Source organism: Chroicocephalus ridibundus, chromosome 3, assembly GCF_963924245.1.
Source record: "Chroicocephalus ridibundus chromosome 3, bChrRid1.1, whole genome shotgun sequence".
NCBI classification, from domain to species: domain Eukaryota; kingdom Metazoa; phylum Chordata; class Aves; order Charadriiformes; family Laridae; genus Chroicocephalus; species Chroicocephalus ridibundus.
Window position 1 is genome coordinate 88,813,268 of NC_086286.1, and position 22,768 is coordinate 88,836,035.

Consider the following 22,768-nt stretch of genomic DNA (forward strand, 5'->3'; position numbering starts at 1 on the left):
CAACCTTCTGTTTTTTTTCACATTAAATGCCGATTTGTTCACTTTTTCCCTATAGTCTGTATTTTTTATATTTCTGACCGTTCTTGTCATTCTTTGTATTCTCTCATGTTGACCCACGTTTTTCTGAGACTGTGGTGCCCATAATTGAACTCAGTCATCTAGTTGAGGCCACCCTGGTGATTAATAGGGAGGAATTAATTTCAGATGTCTTAAGGCGAGTACTTCTGTTTATGTATCTCAACGTAATTGCCTTTTACAAGACAGAATAATACTAATTCAGCTTTTGGTCTCTTGTTGCCTCCCTGTCTTTTTCCTGTAATTATCTAGCAGTGTATGTTTGTATAATAGCTTATTCCTTATTAAGATTAGAACTTTTTTAATACTGAATTGCATTCAGTATATCAGTGTTTTTCCCAGCTCATTCTTAAAGTTAAGGATAACACTGAATTCTTAAGCTACCATCACAGTCTGTATCCCTGTTACTAAATTCATAGGTATCACAAAAATAAGAATATGCTATGAGGCAATTTAGGGAAAATGAATTAATTCTCTTGTACCTAAATCAGCACCCACAGATCCTCCACAATATATTCTTCCATTTTTTTAGTGAAACACTAACTCGTCTGAACCTGGTTTTGAAACAGGTTGCTCTTCTTTTATAGAAGTTACATCTACCCCATGTTTTTTGTGTTCCTCTATAAGAACAAGACAAGTAAACAAAAGACAAGCCAAGACAAAAGCCAGCATCAAAAGATTTGATATTTCCTTCTTCTCCCAGTTCTGTGAATCCTGTTTTACCACCAAAATCAAACGATAAGTTGAACACTGTTGTTATTGAGCGTCAGTCAATTTGATTTGTTGCGTCTTTGTTGCTTCTAAATGCCTAGAGGCAGTTCTTGTGATTCAATCCTGTATTTCTGGGTATTAAATCTAAGCTGATTGGTGTAACTCCCTGGCTCTCCCTTCCTCTCTTTTAGAAGATGTGGACTTTCTCTCTACCTGATACGTTTTGGAATGTTTCTTGTCCTCTGGAAGACAGTCTCTGAGCATATTGGCACTCGATCAAGTCTGAGTGGCTGAAGGTGGCTATGGTGATAGCCTGGTGGTAGCCACTAGGGTCAGGGAGGTGTGTAGTTGAGGTTGTTTCTACCCACCCACTCCTCCAGATGGTGTTTAGGATCTGAACCAACACAAGATGATACACATTGCCACTTTTCCTTCAGCAGAAGTGATGGGTGGAGGGATAGGGCAGTGAGTGAGAGCTCAATTAGGACAGATGGTGTGAAGGTTGTGCAGAGTGTAGTGATACTAAGTGCATGTAGTTATCTTGGATCCATTAGGGCTTATAACTCCTGGCTTAGTAGCAGAGCTGAGGACCTGAGGTGCTTCTGCTGAGCTGAGTGCTCTGGTATCCCTGCACTGTGTTCTCCAGTGTCCTGTTTCCACGGGGGAGTTGAGCTGACACATAACTCAACAACAGTGCAGCAAGTGCATGGATCTGGCTCAGTTTTGGCACCTTATCCAAGGAAATGTCCTCATGAAACCTGCGAGTTAGCCAAGCACGGATACCCAAGTGACTCACCTTGTTTTCATAGTGCTGTGCTTTAGCTAGTGACTATACTTGCAGCCTGACCTTATTTTGTGAAAGCCTCTTCTGGTGTATGTACAGCTATGGCACTTTTTTAAACTGTCATACTGGTTGAATCTTTGGATAACTGAGTTGATTATGTTCTTAGGCTGTGGTAATCAAATGAAATGTTCTTTGCCTTTATGGTTTGCACAACCTCCTCTTCATCCTGTGTCCTCAGCACTTTGCTCTCTTCCTGGCTCTCCCCAGTCCTCTACTTCTTTCAACTTGACAGCATTACAGAGAGGGGTTACGTGGTGCTTAATCAGGGGGATGGAGAAGCCTGTATGAAAACACAAAAGCTTGGCATGCTTGTCAAATTAGAAGCTGTACTTGTTTCCTTAATTCTTTCAAAATTGCCCCTCCTCCCTGTGATATATATGTATGCAATTTTGTACATCAAGCGCACGCTGCCTGTGCAAGAGAACCTGTTGTGTTTGGTCAGGTGTTTAAAATCAATAGACAGTTAAAAGCTGTTACAGGAAACTAACAAACAAAGCAAAGTTACTAGAACCAAATTACGTTGTATAATCTCTATGTTATGAGAAGCTAACGTTTTGTAATTTTGAATAATTCATTCTAACTTTTTACCTTTCTTACCATTTGGAGAATTTTCTAAATTGCTTAAAATTATATCAGGCGTGAAAGCAGCATGCGGATGATTTTGGTTTGTAGGGAAACTTGACTGTACTATGGCTCTGCCATTAGATAATCTGCAAGAGACCCTTTCAAACGGCAGGCACCAGTTTCATGTTCAGGACTTTTTCTTTTCTGGAAAGTCTTTCCTGTTGCCTGTCTTTTGCTTAAATCTTAGCAGTTGTACTGCCATTGCAGTCTGCTATTATTCTGAGAAGCAAGGCACAAACATCTTCCTTTATTTCGTGGTGCTCTTAACCACTTACTCAGAATTCAGACCACGTGCTGGCCAGGCATGTGTAACTGTCTGCCTCCCTCACCCAGTCACCTGCGTGCTCTTGCACCTGCTGGTGCCCACATACGTAATACGGGATAAGTGATGCACCCAAAGTCTGTGGAACTTAAGGTAATTAAGGTTTTGAACTAGCTTATTTCTGTAGGATGTTCTGTTCTCAGAATACGATTTGGTGATGCAACTGAGCCAGGCTTAACTAAATGCAGGCTGTACTGGAAACTGCGGTCCTGCTTTCCTGGCTCTCCTTGTGTTCCTTCTGCTTCCTTTGTGCTGGCACTAGTGCTGACTTATCCTACGGTGAGCTAGTTTAAGATACTAATTTAGCAGAAAATTACTAATTTATGATGTTGTTTTTGCCAACTTAGTTCCTAGACTTGCTGAAGAGTAGAACAGATGAGTGAGTGCCACGGTGTGTGGAAAGGGAAGGGAGCAAAAAGGCTCCTTTCATCAGTAGTATGCAGCTAGATTTGTTGAGGCAAGTTTCAAGCATTTTACAGAACGGATAGGAAATACTTATATCTTCATTTGTAGGATTCATAGCTCAACAGGCAGAAACCTTGTGCTTTGATCTTCTTAGTCTGCACTGAGAATTTATTTGAGATGCTGTTGAAATAAATCTGGTCGATTTGGGATCCCTGTAGAAGTCTTTAATGATGTATCTTTGTAGACCTGGTGGCTTTATTGGTGGTGTGGTGCAGAATTTGTTTTTATTCCACTTGGAATCAAACTTTTTCTGGCATGTACAAGTTATTTTAGAGTTCTATTTTCGGTATTCTTACATTGATCTCTCCTTAGGCTTTTCTGTGGCATCCAGGATAGCACCTCCACTTTAGTAACCTGGTTTAGATTGAGAATAAAATTATGCAAGTATGTTTTTACACAAATATTTTGTTACAAACCAGCTGTTGATGTTTTCGCTTTTGTTAAGAAGTTTGTCATAGATCAACTGAGAGCCCTCTAAGTTTGCTGCTGCGTAAGTGCCTTCATAGTTTCAATTGTTTTCCCTACAATGTAAGTTTAACTTTTGAGACATGGAACATGGTAGAACCATGTAACTGAACTTCTTGTACTGGAATTACCATCTAGGTCTGATAAAATTAACATTTAATTGAAAACATGCATCTCAAAGGTTTGGAGGGAGAAAAATATAACTTAATTTCTTCATCTGCTGAGATTTTTGTTTAAAAAAATCCACCAAAACACAACAACAAAAACCTCGTGTCTAAAGATGTTTTCTAGTAACTTTAGTTCAGTAATTACCAAGCTACATATGTTTTTCTCACACGTTACATCTCTACTCTTAGTGAGCAGCTCTCATTTCCATGAATCAAGAAAAGCATGGAATTGTTGGTCTAGAAATGCTATTTATGTATTAAAAAAAATGTATTTAACATTTCATAGGCCAGTTTTGTCATTAGTTTCCAGTTTACTTATTTTGAGGCCGTACTTTTTGAAACACTTAAAAGTGATGTCACAAAAGCTTCTGCCAGAAAGAGTTTTGTGACCTTTAATGTCCAGGGATTTGCTCCAAGCTTACAATACTGTTAAGGTTCAGATTCTCATCCACAAATAGGTGTCTTACACTACCTTATTATTATATAATATTTTGTGTACTAAGGTTGATTAATTTGATCCCTGCAAATTCCATATGTGACCAATTCACTATTAAATACTTGATACTAGTGTACTTTCTTTTTAATAAAAACATTTTAGTTGCACGTGAAAACGAATGAGTCAGACTGATGGTGTAGCTTGATGTGGGATCTTTCTTGAGAGTGCTAGCTAAACGGTCCCTATCCCTTACTATTTACCTCCTTTAATCTTTATTTTTAATTCCGCCCCCTGCCCAATAACTGATTTCAGTTCCTGTGTTCCTAATATGGCTTACCAGTGAGTTTACTGGTAAAGCTTAGATCATATATCTTGGGGTATTTGGGGGAGAATCTTTAAGGAATATTTAAGCTTGTGAAAGTCAAGTGTTGAAAAACAGCTTTAATCTTCTATTGACATGTTCTGATCTGCTTTTTGAAGGCTTAAATACTAATTATTTTTTTTACTTTTTTTTTTATTTAGGGTGCAATTTTCTTGGAAGGAATAACAGTTAAATGTGTGACCCAGGTGACAACACAACCAAAGTTAGGAGGAATACAGCAAAAATGTCAGCAGTTCTGTGGATGGGAAGGGTATGCGAACATTTAGAACTTGTTTATTTATACTGTCTAGAAATTAGTGTTACATTTCTAGTTTTGCAGAAGGAAACAGCTTATTGTAAAAATGAAAAGAGGTGACTGTGTTTGGATGGATTGCTTAAAACAAAAAGCAAGCCTCAAAAACGCTCAACAGTGAAACAGATGAGTCTTGCATTGTACTATGAAATGGAATGATCAACTGTTGATACTAAGAAACAAGATTCTAGAACTGCTTTTCCATTCAGATGACAAAATGTTTTCAGATTAATTATTGCTGTGCAAATACCAGACGTAGTCTAGTTCCAGGTATTTGTGCAAAATTTAGTGCTTACTCAGGCAGTAAACTTATTTATACAGCTGCTGTTACCCTTAAGTCTTAAGGTTTAATACTCATTTTTATAGCCAACTTGGATTTCTGTCCAATGCTAATGAGAACGTTGGTTTTAATATCTCAGATTTCCTCCTTTCCAAAGCTGATGATCCAGGGAGTTGCGCACAGTGCTTCCTAACTTGCTGGTGCTTATAGTTTTTCTAGTGCTTGTAATTTTGAATTCAAATATCTCTTCCTCCAGAGTTAAAACTTTGAAGTTCTACATAATTTAGTGTTTTGTCATGAACAAATTCTTGTTCTTATTAGGTAGGCATTTGGTTCCTCTTGCAAAATACCTTACTGGAGAAGATGTTCTAACAAAGTTAACCTTGCAGCAAGTCTGGTACAAGGTGTGACTTCAGTCTAATGTAAAACTGTATTGCCTTGTGTGACGATTTATTGCAGAACGTTAATAAACATGGTTCTTTTTTTTAGGTCTGGATTCCCCGGAGCACAGCCTGTTTCCATGGACAAACAAAATATTAAATTTTTGGAGCAGAAGCCATACAAAGTTAGCTGGAAAGCAGACGGCACTCGGTAAGTTCATTTTAAATGAAAAAGAAACACTGAGTAAATCGGGTAGACGGTTTGTATTTTCTGAGGAAAGTGAATTTGCTTGTACAAAGGACAAAGCACATTCTAACAACAAAACTGACTCCAGAGATTAATTTTTTTTGCTGTCTTGGTACCCAACATTTGCTGAAGTTTGTGGCCAAGTTCCTTTTTAGCAGCTGTTCTGCAGACTGGCTGTTAAATGTATGTACTTTTATTCTTCTCCATGACCCTTGCCTGTCTGTCAGCCAAGACTTGCCACCAAGGTCTTAGAATAATCTCAGATAACAGTAAAGAATTTGTTTATAAAAGCTAAATTAAAACTTCTAGTTGATCCTTCAGAAGCTGACTACTATTAGAAATTTCATAGTGTTTTTTTTATTTGTACTGCGATCCTTTGTTCAAACTTGTAGTTCTGGTCAGCAAAAGCGTCAATAGTTTCATCTTCCGCAGCCAGTTCTCTTACATTCCTTGTAGGGGTGACTTTTTTTTTTTGTTTTTACAACACACTATAACCTGATTGGATTGGTGTGTTGAACCTCTTCAGCATTGTTATTTCTGCTTTCAAATGCATCCTTGTATTTAATTTCTCCAGTATTCTCACGTTAGCATTTCAAAGTAGGAGAAACGCCACACGTCATCAAATACAGAATGACAAAACAATTTTTTCTCTGATTGTAACTGGTTATACTTCTGTCTCAACTTTATGAAACTCAGTTGTCTAAACGTGCATCTAATATCATTGGGTTTTCATTGCTTTTGTCTCATATGAAAAAGCCATGTCACACAGGGTCTCTTGCCTCTACACCCAGCAGTTTGGATGAGGCATAGAAAGTATTTGCTATTCACATTGAAATAAACCCCCAGATGTTAGGTGCCCCGTTTCCTCGTACTCTTACAAAGAGGTACTGTGGCTCTTCATACAGACAAATCATTCTTGAGTAAAATTCCAAACCTCCAAAATCATGCTTGTTTTCATAGGATTTAATATTTTTAGGTTTTATTTAGGTTGTTATGCTTGTGAAATTAAAAACATTTTCTTGAGGTTTTGAAATCATCATCAGTGGGGATTGATACTCTAACCTTCTGTTTTTCTTCAATATTTCTGGTTTCAAAACTAAAATAAATAATCCCAGATACTAATGGAAATGGTTTTAACGTATGCTACCCATAGCATTCAGATCACAGTCTTCCTTTTTGTTGTGGATGTTGTCGTAGGTAATTAATAATGTAATTTCTGACATCATAGTCAATACTGCCTCAGTTAGAGGAAGAATTTAAATTGTGTGACATCTCATTAATTTCAATAGCTTGATTTTTATTTCTAAATGATGTTATCTACACACAGCGGTATTTAAGCAGTTGTAATCTGCACTAAGAGCAATGACTTTAAGTTTTATTCACTTAGAGCAAATTAATAAATTTTGAACCTGCTTTGACTTGATCAGCAAAAGTGCAATTACAATGAATGTGCACATGGTAAGAGGAGGACTGTTGTCCTCATTTGTTCATAGTGCTTTAGACTAACATGAGAGTTCAGTGTTCTACATGAGTATGAGAATGCATTAGTTGTGCGGATGAGATGTATGCTTTCAAAAAGAGGAGGTAAGAATTTTTGTTTTCAGATTGGTGAAGTTAAAATACTGGTTTTGCGTACAGATCAGGGCAGAAGAAGTTTTGTTTAAGCAGTACAATGGAAAGCATTCTCCCTTCCATATGCTGAGATCACAAAGTTTTGATACTAAACCAACAAATGGTGTAGGCTGTCGTCTTAAGTTTTTCCTGTGATCTTTGTTTTGTTAGGCTTGCTATCTTTAGTAATAGAATGGAATATCCTAGGAAATGAAAACCGTGGAAATTGGGGAATTGGATGTTTTATGAGAATTGCCAAGTGGCTCCACATGGAGTCAGTCAGGATTGAGCACAATTCAGCCAGACTAAGCTGTCTCCTATAAAAAAGACCCTCAAGGTGTCTCTCATCTGTGGAGTTTGTACTTCAAGGGTTTATTAGCTTGGACAGAGCATCGTGTGAAAATACAAAGGCAGGCTTGCATTCAGTATGGCGTCCAAGCATTAAGAAATGGGTGGGAATATTTGGCTTATTAACACTGGCTGGCCATGTGTGCAAGCACTTGGGTAATGTGATGCAGGTGTTCTCAGGATGCGAGGTTACAGAAACACGGTGTTGGGAGACCCAGGCTTATTCTCAGAGCAGTACAGTACATTCAAAAGCTGCTGAGCCTACGCAAGTAAACTCAGCCAACTTAAACTGACCATCCAAAGAGCCAGATGGGAGTCTTTGCATTTATTATGCTTTTAATCCACAGGATAGATATACTGCCTGTGGACTTGACTTCTAAAACTATGAAAACATGTTTACAAAGTATTAATGTCCTGTGCAGCGCAGATATTGGTCCTCCTTGCTTTTTTTCACAGCTTAGTCCCTCAGGAAGCCTTTGTTTTAGGGACTGGTTTACACTGGTATTTTAGTATATATTAAAGACGGTTTATGGAAATGTTTTCATATAATTTAAGCCTATTGCTTCAAGAAATAGTAATAGCAAAAATAATTCTGTTTTTAAAATAATTTCTTTAGAGAAGGCCATTTGATAAAAAAGGAAAAAATTGCTTCATCTGCAGTGTCTCTAGAGTGTATTGCCACTGAAGAATAATCTGTTCAAAACCATGGGTCATTAGCTAATACAGATTGGTATGTTCTAGAACAAGTACTAAGATGCTGTAAAATTACCATTAGTGCTATTCTATAGGGGTGTGAGCTATTTTTCCACATTTCTTTCTTTCTTTGTATTTTTAATATGAAGAGTTTGTCTGTCATATCTTATGTTATTCATTAGGAAAATTGAAATCTTACAGAATATTCTTATTTTCTTACTGAAATGCACAGGATATATACATTCTGAATACTACTGAATAGTAGTGCACCTGGCAGACTGCCTTTTGTGAACAAAATAAAAGTGCACATGTAGTTTCTTATAGGAATTTCCAGTATTTTGGACATTCTGTCCTGTGTTTTTTAGAGTTCTAGAACGGTGACAAAACAGAATGGATGAAGAATAAAACTGAGGGAACCTAAATAGTTCCTTTAAATTTTCTCAAAACATAATAACTTGCAGTTGATGATGGAGATACACAGATTGATAGGTATATTCAGAGAAGAAAATGGTGCTACAAAGCTCCAGTGTTAATGGAATGCAGCTGAAGGCATGTTATGAAACAGAGATTAAAGATGAAAACCTGAGCTATTATTTGGACATTTACAGACTGTGCATGATAGCTACCCTAATCAACAATGAAAAATTACTATGGCAGTTTTCACATTGGCCATGCTTCTAATTATTTTGTTGTTCTCCAACGATCTGGACTCCATATGCAATTAAACAGATTTTCATTAATTATTCTGAATGCTTGTGTTGACAGGCGTGACCTTACTGAATTTAATATTAAGACATCAGTTAGTGGAGATCCATTTATGGATCCCCTGCTTACTTTATCTGGAGATGACACATCAAATATCTCTGGAACTATTCTGTTAAGTGTGCTTTAGATGCAGCAGTCTAAGGTTTGCCTATTATAATATTATTTGGCTTGCATACGTTTTTTTTGTTTTGTTCTCTCTCTGCTTAAAAAGGCTCTGCTGTTTCATCAACCTGATTGGACTCAGGGAACAGCAGATGCTCAGCTAATAACTTTATATTATACTTTCTCACTAAAATAAAACACTTTCAGTTAATCGCAATATTTGCTTAACTTAGCCAAACTTCTTAAATTTCACTATTGTTAAATATCTGCATTTTATTCCTGCAAAAGTCGCTTTCTCTAGAGGTTTCATGACTGAAGCCTTTATTTGTAGATTCTTAACTGTCATGTACTGTCAGTAATTTCATTGAGGACTTTTACTTTTCTCCAAAGGCATTTGCTATTCCTAGATTTCATCTGGAGCTGAACTTTCACTGCTGTGGTTTTACAGCTGAGTTGTTGTTGGGGTTTTTGGGGTTTTTGTCCGTTTGTTTTTCGGTGGTAGAACAGTGCATGTTTTCTTGCTTTCTTACTATCATTGTATTTTTCTACCCATAATTAAAAAAAAAGAAAGGAAGTATTTTCCTAAATGAAAGACTGCTACTTATCTTGTCCTGACTAAATACTGTGAAATCGATTAGTTAAATTATTTGTCAGTGGTTCTATGAAGTATTTTGGGGAAATCTTACACACTTTTGTAAATGTGTGGGTTCTGAGTCTGGTTTGGGTCAAAGCTCATTCTCCTGCAGCCCTGAGTTCAAAATCTTTTGATTTACCCTTGCTTAGTCTGTCCTGATTCACGGAGTTTGTGTCTATACCGTGGTCTTGCTCGTTCTGTGCCTTGTTTCCAGAGCCCTGGTTCCACGAGCATCAGCAAGGAATGCTTCCTTGTGCTCGCTCCAGCTCTCCTGGAGCACACTTGCTCCAAAGGGAAACGTGGTGTGAACAAATACTACTTCCTTCCTGTTTGTGTCCTGCCTATGTGTGTGAAGATGTGTACATTTGCATCTCAAGTTTAGACAAATGAACTTTAAATTAAAAGAGCTTTGAAGCTCGCTTACCATTGGGTCTCTTTGGAAAAGTATTTCCTTTGTCACAGCTATTTGCGTGTATGAAAAAATTATATGCAGCTCATTTCGTTTTGGGGAAAAACACCTCTACAGTCATAGTGTGTTAAATTATTATTATAAAGAAAAATAAATCACTTAAGTCTGCAGCTATTCTGACGTGCTTGATGTGAATTCTATCCTGTATATTTATTGGAACAGTTGTCAAACCTCTGGTGTTTTAAAAATAATTTTAATGCTAATCTATTCATAAGGCACAGAAATCCAAAGGGCAAATTTCCCACTACTAAAATCATGCCTTTTGGCTTTGTTGAGATGAAATATAGGTGGTATGTTAGCCGTAGCTACAAGGTATGTATGGCTTTACAAATGTATCCAATTTTGTAGTGCTGTGTTTCCGCAATAGCAGTTGCTATCTGAATAAGATAATTGTAACGGTGTGATCAGGGCATACTGTATGACTCTGTATTATCAACTTGGTGCTGTAAAGTGATTAACCCAGGTGGTGAGCGGCTTGCTGTATCCCTTGATATGTATCTCATTAATACTGTTTGTAGCAGATGTTTGTTCTAATGAGTGGAGCTGAATGTTCAGAGAGGAGTAAGGCTGGTAAAGTAATGAGACACCAGTTTTAAAAAAAGGCTGCTACCACTAAGAATAATAAAAAAGCTTTAAAATGTCTGTGGAATAATTCAAATTAATACAATCAAACAGGACTAGGTTTTATAACGGTAAAATGTGACCTGAACTAAATGCAAGCTATTAAGGGCTGTAAGCTATGTTCCTACATTTGTATGAGTACCTTTTTATTTTTCACATCTGTACACATGCAGGTTTAGTAAAAAATAATAAATGCGATCATAGTACTATGGCTGTTGCAATTATGGTAAGGCAGCTATTTAAAAAAATGCAGAACAGTTAGTTCTTGCCAAAGGCTATTATATTTGAAAAATATTCATGCAAATTTGATGGCTTGCAGATATCTAAATGCGAACAAGTAGATACAGAATGTAAAGCAGCTCTTTGAGAATTGCTGCTAATTGTCTAAAAGGTGTTTGCATCAAAATAGTTAGGAACATCTCTGAAGTTAGTTATTTTTTTCATGGTTAGCAAATTACATGTTAGAAAAAAAGGCCTGTTGCATAAACAATACTCATTTTGTTGGTATCATAATACAAAATTAAAATAGTAAAGCTACACTTAAATGTGTGAGAAAACTGCTGGCCAAATTTTTGGATTGTGTTTATTAATCAAATAATTTTGATTTACCCAAGCACACAAGTTACTATATTATCAAACTTGTGATAGCTTCACAGTTTTCTTTAGTTTAGCTTTTTGTACAAATTGAAGAAAATTTCTATTTTCGTTAAGAAGTTTAAAATTATTGGTAGTTGCATCTGCCTCAGAAACATATTTGTGACCATTACTTGAAGGAAGTCACCTGGGTGCATTTTAAGGTAACTTTTCATGCATATCATTAAAATGTAATGAAGACAAGGTGAAAGTTTCTCCCTGAATTTGCATGGCTAAATACTTTTTTCTTTCCCTATTCTGTGATCCTTTACACAATGAGATGAAGCTTACATGCATAACCGAGAAACTGTAGATTCCTAATATGAAAAGTTATTCAAAACTCCTATGTGACAAGAGTAACTTGTGAAAAGGTGATCATTGCTACAGAACAGCTCTAAAAAAAAAAAAAAAAAAAAGAGAAAACTGAGAAACAGATTTTTTTTCTTTAGAAATTAAAAGGTAAAAGAGGCTAGCACAAAATTAGATGGCAAGGAAGAAGAGTGGTAGCCTGTGTGCAAAGGATTAAAGAAGAGATAGTTGAATGGGTTCATGGTAAAATTATGATCCCTGAGAGAAAGGGGGAGGTTAGAGAGAAAGTTGATATAACGAGAAGGAAGGGGTCCAGAGAAGATTGGAGAGTAGTAGTAATCCAATTAAAAAACAAATCTATGCACTTGAGAACTCATTATTAGGAACAAGAAACCAGCTTGTCATGAAAGCAGATCTAGAGAACAGAAAGATTGTCTCCTGGGAGCCAAGATATTAGTGTGGAGTTGAACTTGAAGGAGGCTGTTGGGAATGAGAAAGAAGCCATAGATTAATTTTCAGATTGGTACAAATGACATGACCAAATTCTCATGGATGTGGAATTTTGTGCCTGCTAGTGGAAAATGCCTGAAGTGTAGGTTTACACAATTGTTAGTGGATTATTTCCTAATTTAGAGGAGAGGGACAAAAATGTAGGATGTTGAGATTTGACAGATGGCTTTGGAAAAGGTGCTAACAGGAAAGTTTAGGGCCGTTAGTCACTGGAAGGCATTTGTGAGCAAATAGCTTTTCTCAAGGTATGAGAACCTGGTTTCTGGGCACCTTACTTTCTGACCCTAGACTGTGAGTGAGTAAGTGAATTCTTATATATTGTGTTTTGAGTCTCTTGTCGTTTAGTCATGTTTAGGGTTATACATGTTTATGGTCTTGAGGTCAGGAAGGAGCGTATCCTAATGATAGGATGAGGTGAAGAACCCACACATCTGGGTGCTTTTAAACCACATGTTCCTTTCCTTTCCCTTCCTCCTCTCCCCACTTATCTTAAGAAATAGACTTAAATATCAGTTCTGCACCATTGGTTGGTAATGCTATGTATCCCTTCCTCTGTGGTTGGGGCACTTTTCTGTGATCTGAAACTTTAAAGGACAGAAATATTCGGGGGTTTGGACATCTACCGATTAGATTTTTCAGGACCAAATGGAATTTTTTTATAGGAGTGATAGGTTTTGTGAACAACTGGGCTTTATTCAAGTGTTTTGATTCCAAGTTAAATGAGTTTTATTCAAAGCATGTGTTGATGGAACTATCAGCAATGGGCAAAGCCTCAACTGTTGAGTGCTAATTATACATCCTTCGCATGTGTAGGACAGCTACTCTTCAGACATTTGTTATTATCTCAAAGTAGTAGTTGTAAAGGTTTTTCTATTACTCCTGTGAAACTGTCAAAATGGGATGGTATTTGAAGAGAAGACTTGGAACAAAAACCTTAATTAAAAGGGTGAAGTAGCTGATTCTATTCTCCTATCCTTAACTCTGCAGTGCTTTGTTGCATGCTACATTTTGAAGGTCTTTGGAAGGGAAATGCTTTTTTTCTTTACATGGCATAGTCCCTTGTGGCCCTTCTTTATAATTATTTTAACTAGTTCTTTAAGAGAAAACATGCTGGCCGATATTTAAACTAGTTCTGTAGTTCTACTTTTGGAGCAGGAAGAACCTTGGTTTAGGATGAGTCTGGAACCCATGTGGGATTTATTTCACTGACTTCATTTTGAATAATATACTTAATTGGAGATAGCATTTACTTCGTCTGGAAATTGAAGTTGTGAAAGTTATTGAAACGGTTGTAATAAAGCATTTTTTCCCCCATCCAGTCAAGGTTAAAAGCTATAAATACTTATTATAGACTATAGTACTAATCAGTTGTTAGGAACCTGCAGTTTAGTTTTAAGTGTGTAATGGTAACATAACGTCAAACTTCTGCAAAAGTATATAAAGGTCACGTGTATGATTCTGGATTATAGTGTATAAACTGCCTTTCTAATGATTGCTGAAAAGAGCAATTCATAGATGCGAAGCACTCTAAACAGCATTCCTCTTAATTTTCTGAAAAAGTAGATGCTTAATTCATGGTTTTATTTTGTGTGTTGAGGTTGGAGAGGAGGAGAAGATGGGGGGGGGGACAGGAATTATGTGTTTTGAGACTAGAAAGTTCAGGTTTTAGTATCTGAGATGTGAGTCTTTGCTCACTCTGCATCTTAATAATTATCCGTTACAGTTGTGGTGTGCAATAAATTTATGATTACAAGATTGATATCAGCCTGTTTCCCACAGCTTTTAAACCCATGAATATTGTATGCTTACTTGAGTTTTTATTTGAGGGTGCAAAAATAAAACTTTCATAAATTGAGGTAAGATTAAGGGCACTTTCAGAGCATTTACTGTGTCCCTATCTCAAAGTAATGACATTCTAGCTCAGGGTGAAGAAGCTCTAGTACAAGGTGGCCTCTTGATCTCCATCTGTTGACCTGTTGTCAAAGGACATGTTGTCCTTTTCTCCTTTTTTACCTGTTGTACAGGGGATGAGACCATGCCTAGACCTTCTGGTGGTCTTGTAGCGGCGGAAAAGGAGTTGTCAGATTTTGGTAGCCAGACTCATGAGCATCACCAGATAACTCATTGGTCCGGTTTAACTATGTTGATTGTGAACTAGGAGTCTCTTGGCTGGGAGACTGTAGGTGAAACGAGGCAGCATGGAGTATTGTAAAATGTTAAACTAATGTCTGGAACTATTGGATATAAATATTGTTACTCCGAAGAAGTTCCCACAAGACACTGTTATTTAAAGGAGAGATGTATATTATAGACTGGGTCTGTTAGTTTCATGGCTGTTGGGCTAGGATGAAATTGTTTTTTATCTTAATGCTGCATTTGGGGTGGGTGGTTTGGGGTGTTGCTTTCATTTGGGGGGTGTGTGGTGGTGGTGATGGTGTATTTATGTATTTCTTCCTTTATTTATTACTGAGGCACATTCATATCACTTTACTGTTTTTCCATCTCCTGAAGTGTGTTTTTAAAATCATTGAATCAATGTAGAGGAATGTATAAGCAGGTGTGACAGAGAATGTCATCCCCAGTCTGCACCCAAATTGACGTGAATGGCCAAAGAAGGCATTCTCACTCTAGGTTGCATTTTCTCATTTAAATGTGCTTGCAACAGCATCAAGACTCTGAAAAGAAGTGGTAGAAGGAAGCTGTGGTTTTTAAGTCCCTTTCTTAAGTGGTCAAGGAGCACTCCTGATGTGATACCATACAGGAGGTATATTTTGTGAAGTAGCAGACTTGATGCTTCGCAGTTCTGAAGTCTTTTGACAGCTCACAAAGTTTTATGACCACAATTCTGAGCTCTTTGAAAAGTACTGCTTAACTGATTATTCATATATAACTATTTGAATATTTGCACAGATTGTCTTCTAAGCAGCTCTTTTGTTTATTTATAAATAGTTAATGCATTAAAATGCTTATTATGTAGCTTGTGCTATGAATACTAATTTTAGAGTATTCAACTGTAGTCCTAAAATGTTCTAATTAGATCAAGATAAATGGTGTGCCTGTATGTGTACTTGATGTTCAAGAGACAAGTATCAGTGATTACTGGTTTATTTATTTATTTTCCTTTCTCCCAGACCACTTTTGATAGTGGAACAGCGCGTCTTGTGCTGCAGGTTCTCTTGGGGGGATTACGGGTACATCCATGAAGTGTAATGGTTTAAGCTTGTTCCAGGAAGAATGACATTGAGTTTGTAAAGTTTAACTATGCAAATATCTAAGGGGAGCGCTTTCTCTTGCAGCTGATCTTCTAATCTGTGAGCAGGAATGGCAGTTGTGCTCTTCTGTGGCTTGTGCCTGTGATGTAGGCAGAATTGACCCAGGATTCATTCTGGCATAAATCAGCTCAAAGTTAAGGGAACCTCCCTTTTCAAAGCTGTGATACTCTTTTCTTGACGGCTGTGTTAGGGGTCTCCGTGAGAGATGTTATGGTTCTCTTGCTTGAGGAAAGAAGGAATGTAACTACTTGTCGACTGACACTAAATTAATTTATTTTTCTTTCTTACACTGTTGAATAACTGCTGGTTTGCATATTTATTTATTTTTTGACCCCATTGCTTCAGGCATGAATTTCCTTCTAAATCTCCAAGATATTTTCAGACTAAAATTTGTGGAGGATGGATGGAGTCAAACAAGTTCAAGCAAGCTTGACGCTCCATGTCTGCAATGAATGATAATAATAATAAAAATAAGAGAATTCAGTAGTTCGGTCAAGCTTGAGACACAATTTGTTCCGTTAATCTTATAGCTTTTAAAAAAAGTAATCAGAACATTATATTGCACAGTTGTTTTCCAATAGCATTCCTCCCTCTGTGTAGAAATGTACTTTAATATGTACTTGACCGCTTAGCGTCATTAAAATTTGGGTGAAACAAAGAGAATCTAGTATTTAAAATAAATCTGTTAGTATACAAATTCTGTTACTTGGTCACATCTTCTCTAGCTAGTTAATAATTCTTCTGTTTTACACCAGGTATATCACGATACACTGTAAGTACTCTTCAGTATATAGTGGTTGTAGATTAATTTACCCTTTGTTGTAGGTCAAATAATGGTAACAAGACAACTTCAAATTTAACCCATGAGGTTTAATATCCTTTTAGAAATAAAGAAGCAAAACCCACACAGCACTCTAACTTAATTAAAACCCTGGAAGGCAGTCAAGAAAAACGCTGTAACTGGATAGTGTTTTTTAACCTTGCTAAATTCTTTGGTTTACCAGCTCTGTTGCAGAGTTTCAGAGTCTAATAATACTTTAGATAGAAAATGCAGTTTTACATTGGTTTTGAATTTGCCATCTGTTAAATTAATTAAAGGCGTCTTTGTCCTTGATTTATAAAACAGGAAAAACTAAAATTTGAACTCAGTCTAAACTATGATACTTTAGCAGGAGAAATGATGCCAGTTTCCACACTTAGGCTTTTTTCCACGCTCCATAGTATTACCGTTATCTCCTTTATTCGAAACTGATTTCCGTATTAATGCTGGTGCACGTAGTATCCCAGGTTAGGGGATACCAATAAGTTTTATAATGGTGCCACATTATTTCTGTGTTATACACCTTCCTATTTGTTATGTGACCTAATGATTTGTTTGCTGTTGTTTTTGACTGCAGGTGTGTTTCTGTGCTCTGACTGACCTCTAAAAGTAGCTGCTGTATTAGTTTTCTCAGCCAACAGAGTTAATTTAGAACCTTGTAAAATGGGGAAGTGTGGTCGTATCAATTTCTTCCTGCCTGTGTCTTGGCACCTTTTGGATATCGAAACATGCATTGTTTGTTGCTGTATTTTGGGGCATTCTGAAGATTTCCGTAGTAAATGTTATCATCTGCAGATTCATTGCCTCGCTTTTGATGATTTTTCAGGGTCATAAAAGTCACAGAAAAAATCTTCTCCGGACCTTTGCTTGTCAAGGGGAGCAAATGAAAAGGGAAACTTGCATTCAGAGTTTAAAGGAGAGTGGTGGCAGGCAAGAAGAAGAGAATTTGATGTTGAGTGAGATAACAGTGGAGGAGAGTGACGAATAGTAAAGATACGGAGACTGAATACCTGTATAATCCATGGGATATCTGTTATCCTACAGTGGTAACTTGCACAAAGTGTATATATGCAGGGATTACCACCTTAACGAATTTTGTGGAAATGAAGTTTTGTGGTCGCAAATAAGCAGGATGAATTGATGAATATCAATTCATCGATACCTGGAGATATTTATAAGACATGTAGGTATGTCACTTAGGGACATGGTTTAGTGGTGGACTTGTCAGTGTTATGTTTACAGTTGGACTTGATCTTAAAAGTCTTTTCCAACCTAAATGATTCTATGATTATCAAAATTAAGCACAGCCATTTCATTTTGATATATTAAGTGATCAATAAGACAAGAAGATTACTTTTTTTTTTTACATCAAGTCAGGGCAGCAGTAGGTTGAACAAATGCTTCAGAATATGAAGCTGGGTATTGGGAACCTTCTAATTTCTCATGAAATTAGACATGGTCGTGGCAGATGCTAGGATAACTTTCTTGAGTGTAACATGAGTATTGGAAAGCATTCGTTGGTTAGGAAAGATGCAAACTAAAATATGGGGGTAACGTATTATTTTCATAATAGCTGAAGGATAGAAAAATGTTATGGAATTCAGTTTTTTAAAAAAATCACTACAGGATTGTTAAGGTACTTCTGGGTTACTGCTGAGTTTGCTGCAGATACCCAACCTGATCAGAGCTGCCGCTGCGAGCAACGCTTTAACATCTAATGCAAGTTGAGTGTCTAGATCTCCATTGATATAATAAGAGTTTATCCAACACAGTTATTGAAGCCTAGGGAACTATTCCTTTCACCCTAAAGTAGACACCTTACAATTATGAAACTTAATCAGAAGCTGAATTCTGTCCTCTTCCGAGGGTGGAGAATTGGTGGAGAATTTTGACCAGTGACAAATCCATGTGCTTCTGAATTTAATAAGAGATACTTACTGAACAGCAGCCTAGTAACACAGTTTTTTAACATTGAGGAAAGAAAAATAAATCTTGTTTGTAGAAGATAAGTTTGGGTCATTGATGAAAAGGCTTTGCTTAAAGTTTAGAACATTCCGATTGTAATGAGAGGTGAAAATAGATCAACAATGTAGACTCTCCCTTTCTAAAATGACAGACTTGGATAAATTAAGGGAAGTAGCTAATGGAATCAGGACTGAGGAACACAGCCTTCAGTTTAGATGAGGAATGGCATTTCTTCTGAGTTCAACCATTTTGGTAAGAGTTTGTATACCACGTAAAGGGAAAATAGCTTTTTTTGACACAGGAATAGTGGTGGATCTCATGCTTTGGGACTTTGACAAAGTTTTGATTTATTATAGAGATTGAGGCAAATGAAGATTGCTTGAATTGTATGATAGGCAACGAATAGATTGAAAGAAAATGGTAGTGGATGGTTTTGGAAGATAATATATAGAAAGCCACAAGTGGAGATCCTGAATATTAATTTTATATTGTCATTAAGAATTTTGAAACAGATACCAAGCGTGTTCTGACAAACAAATGAATTCACTGAGGAGCAGAATAATAAAACTGGAAGGATATTTAGTTGTAGAAAATGCAAGGTCATGAATAAGAAATATTAGAGCTGGAGGCTGTTAATTGGAAATGAATGTCAGTCAGACTCTAAGGGTTTTTTTTTGGTTTCAAATACTGGGGAGACTGTTGGTGGCAGAATTTAACCTGTAAGTATGTGAGAGAAATACAAAGTGTTGGTGTATTCAGAGCAGGCTAATGTCCAAGGGCCTGTGTCTTGGTTTTAAAAATTTTGTTTAGAACTCGGGTTATCAAGTCAAATGCATAATCTACAGCAGCTTATGCGTAGCAGTGTTTCTTGCTGGCTGATATGCTATGTACTTGTGCAAATGAAAACGTGTACAAGTTTGAAAATGGTATTTGTGACAGAGCTGTCAGTGTGCTGACTTTAAAAAGACATTGTTTTCCTTTTGTTTGCACACTGAAAATAATATTATGAGTCTTCACATAACTTCCTGTGCTAGTGTCCCTGTATCCAGGCTTTGTCATCCTTCAGGAGACATAGTTTGAAGCAGCGACCATTGCCAGCAGCAATTAATATGAGAGAAGAGAGCAAGCTGAGCCTTCCCCATTTATCGGGACTTTAGGGTGTATTGCTCCATCTGCCACAGGCCAACTTCAAACTCCTCTAATTTAAACTGTTACTCTAGATCCAGCACAGTCTGGATTCAGGCCAGGACGTGGAACTGCAGCAGCTTAGTGACACAGATAGACGATCTCCTACTGTCAGTGGGTAGAGGGCAGTCATTAATTTTCATTCTCCTGGCCCTTTCTGCAGTGTTAGGTGGGTCTGGCCAGAAGTTGCTGCTGTTGGGCCAGGAGGGAATGGCACAGTCCAAAGTGAAGTGCTAAAGTGGCTTGGCCTCGTCCTAGGTCATTGACCTACGTAGTGGCGAGGTCCTCATGGTTTGGAAGCGTTGCCAATCATAAAAAGAAATTAAGAAATTGAAAATGTTATCTGCAGCAGGATTTCGTTGTTGCCTCTGCGTCAGCAAACAGATTAGTGATGCTAATTGCTGTTCTGAGTTGGGAAATGCTTATTTGTGTGGGAGGGCAGCACTTTCACAAGACTCAATTCTAGGATGTGTAATGAACCTCCCCTGGGAATGGAGAGCTGCCGTGTATTTTGCGCTTAGAGTTGATGATGGAATTTCTTACATTTTGCATTCTTTAATATGATAATACAGAACACAAGCATATTTTAAAAAGGAAAAAAAAAGCGATGGCATTGATACTGTGTCGAAATAAATAATCTTCTTTGATACAACCCATCTAAAGAAAAACTGTGGGGCAAAGAAAACTCCTTTAGGAGCTGTATTTTTAAGCTTCCTTTAAAAAACCATGCTAATCCATTTGCTACTTGTAGCTTTTTTTCAGAAAATTAATTTTGTGTTAAACTCAGAAGTTGAGGTCTCAAAGTTTGAGGAAGCTGTGCTATATTTTTTTAATTATACTTAAGGTTTTTAAACTCCTACAAAGTACAAAGTTATATGTAACCTTATTGATAGGACAGTTGCTGGGATTTTGGCTGAGGGAAATAAACATAGGTAAGACACATCATAAAACTGAAGTAAGTTGCAAAGCTTTTGTGAACTTCTAGGAGATCAATTTTACTGTAAATGTGATTTGGCAAGCACTATGCTCAATATTGAGGAGTATTTTCAAAGCTGTCTTTATGAATCCTAATAAGCTGGGAAAAAGGATAGAGGCCGCGTGCTCTGGTGGGTGCAGTATTGGATTTGGAGGTTGGGAGACACAGTTCTGTTCTTGTTCCTGACTCTGTAGGTTGAGGAAGACCAAGTAACTTGCCATATTTTAGCTTAAATGATATTTTCCTGAAACGTACTTTCAAATTTAATGGTGCAAAATACTAAACAACCACATAAAGAAGAAACTTCAGTTTTTAATTTTCAATGTAGCTCGAGTCAGTTTCAGAACTGTGTAAAGCCTGCCCCCCCCCCCCCCCAAAAAAACACCACCAACAAAAAAAACCCCAACAAAAATCACAAAAACTCATCAAACCCCAAAAAAACAAAAAGCCAACAAAAAACCCCAAACAAACAACACCCCCGCCCCCAACCAACCAAACTAAACTGAAAATGGAAGTTTGATAAAATCATTCCTCTAGCATGTATTTTGGGCCCAACTGATGTGGACTGCATGAACAGGATATATGTGGAAGCAAATGAACCTTTGAAACAGTTGCCTTTATTTGTGTATGCTAAAAATAATGGATAAAACATAATATTTGGTAGTTGACATTTTTTAAAGTTTAAAGACTAAAGTTATTAATACTCTGGTAGGTGATTTGGAGATCTGCTTGTCTAATGCCAAGAGCTGTAACTCTTTGCTAATGAAATTTTCATCCTATTCCCTGAATTATCGCATTAACACTAATGTCCAATTATAATTAATAATGGACCTTGCCTTAGGACCAGAAGTGAATGAAAAGTAGCTTCTAATGAAACCTTAGATTTTACCATTTCTATGACTTTAGATATTTTATCTGCTTGTGAGGTTAAATCTGTGTGGCCACCATGACCCTTTTTTCTTTAATTCGCTTGTCAGAACTTTTGTCGCAGTGGAAACTGGCTGGTTTGCAGTGGTTGGATTTGCAGTTTGCAGAGGTGATGTTTGTTGTTCAAACGCGATTCTCTGCTTTTGTGTGTAGTTATGGAAGGTGAATGAGCAGTTCTGTTATCGCTCTTATTGCTGCTCCGCTCTTGCTCTGTTAGTCACGTGTCTTGGTTTAAATTCAGATTGAGCCATCTGATACAGGACCATGTTATCTTGTGTACTTGCACAGAATCTAATATAATGGGGCCTGGTTACTAATTGGAGCTTCTGGTGCTAACATAATCAGTAATAAATGTACAGCTGTAATAGCAAGTAGTGTTCACAGTATGCAATAGAATGTATGACAGTTAAGCTCGTATGTGCTGTTTTAGCTCCTGTTGAATGTGTGTGAGAAATCATCATTCTTTTTTCTTGCCTCTGTGGTGTTCTCCAGTGGCGATCTCTCTATTCCAGTGTAAGTGTTTATGCTGCTAATACCTTAATTAACTTCTTCAAATATAACTGGTCAGGGCATATCCAAATAATATTCAGAAATGTACTGATCAGCAGTCTACAAAATTTCTCCAAGAAAGTTTGAAGTGTCATCTGGAGAAAACTTAAAGCACGTGAAAAAGAAAGAAAACTTAAGCACAGGAAGCTTTTTAAGTTAAGCAAACAAACAAACAAAACCCACCTACCAACCAAACCCCCTGATTAATTAATAAATTCAGTTTCTCCAAAACCTTGCATTGTTGCATATCTCTTTTGCTTCTTGCGCGTTTTCAATTATCAGCTGCTCGTAGAACACTTCTGGTTGCCAGCCCATCCTTGACCAAATTTCTTCTGTCTTATGTTGGTAATAATTAGAATTTTGATAAATTCTGTTGTTTGGACCATATTCAGATTTTTTTTTCCAACAGTTTATTAAATTTTGGAGTGTAGGTGTTTTGAGGCTTTCAGCTTAAAAAAAACAACATCCAAACAAAACCCTTTCAAAACAGACAGATCTGGGTCAGTCTAATGTCTTTCTCCTGCAGAGAACTTGTTCAGCTTCTAGGTTAGGCAAATATACTGTCATGAGACCCATGTCAAATGGGTTTGCATTAAGGTAATTTATTATCTTGAAACCAAATTATTTTTTTTTTTGGTGTTCAACATAAGCACATAATGTTTCTCAGTAGCTCTCTGAAGTAAGATATC

General features: G+C 37.0%; 1 protein-coding gene across 3 annotated transcripts in view; it reads left to right on the forward strand.

The window, feature by feature from the left end:
* The window catches only part of RNGTT (RNA guanylyltransferase and 5'-phosphatase), a 189,688-nt gene that overhangs the window by 26,560 nt on the left and 140,360 nt on the right, over positions 1 to 22,768 (forward strand). For all 3 annotated transcript variants that reach the window (XM_063330003.1, XM_063330002.1, XM_063330004.1), the window contains 2 exons: positions 4,632 to 4,741; positions 5,553 to 5,654. In XM_063330003.1, coding sequence (XP_063186073.1) covers positions 4,632 to 4,741; positions 5,553 to 5,654 — 212 coding nt within the window. The remainder of the gene's footprint in view (positions 1 to 4,631; positions 4,742 to 5,552; positions 5,655 to 22,768) is intronic.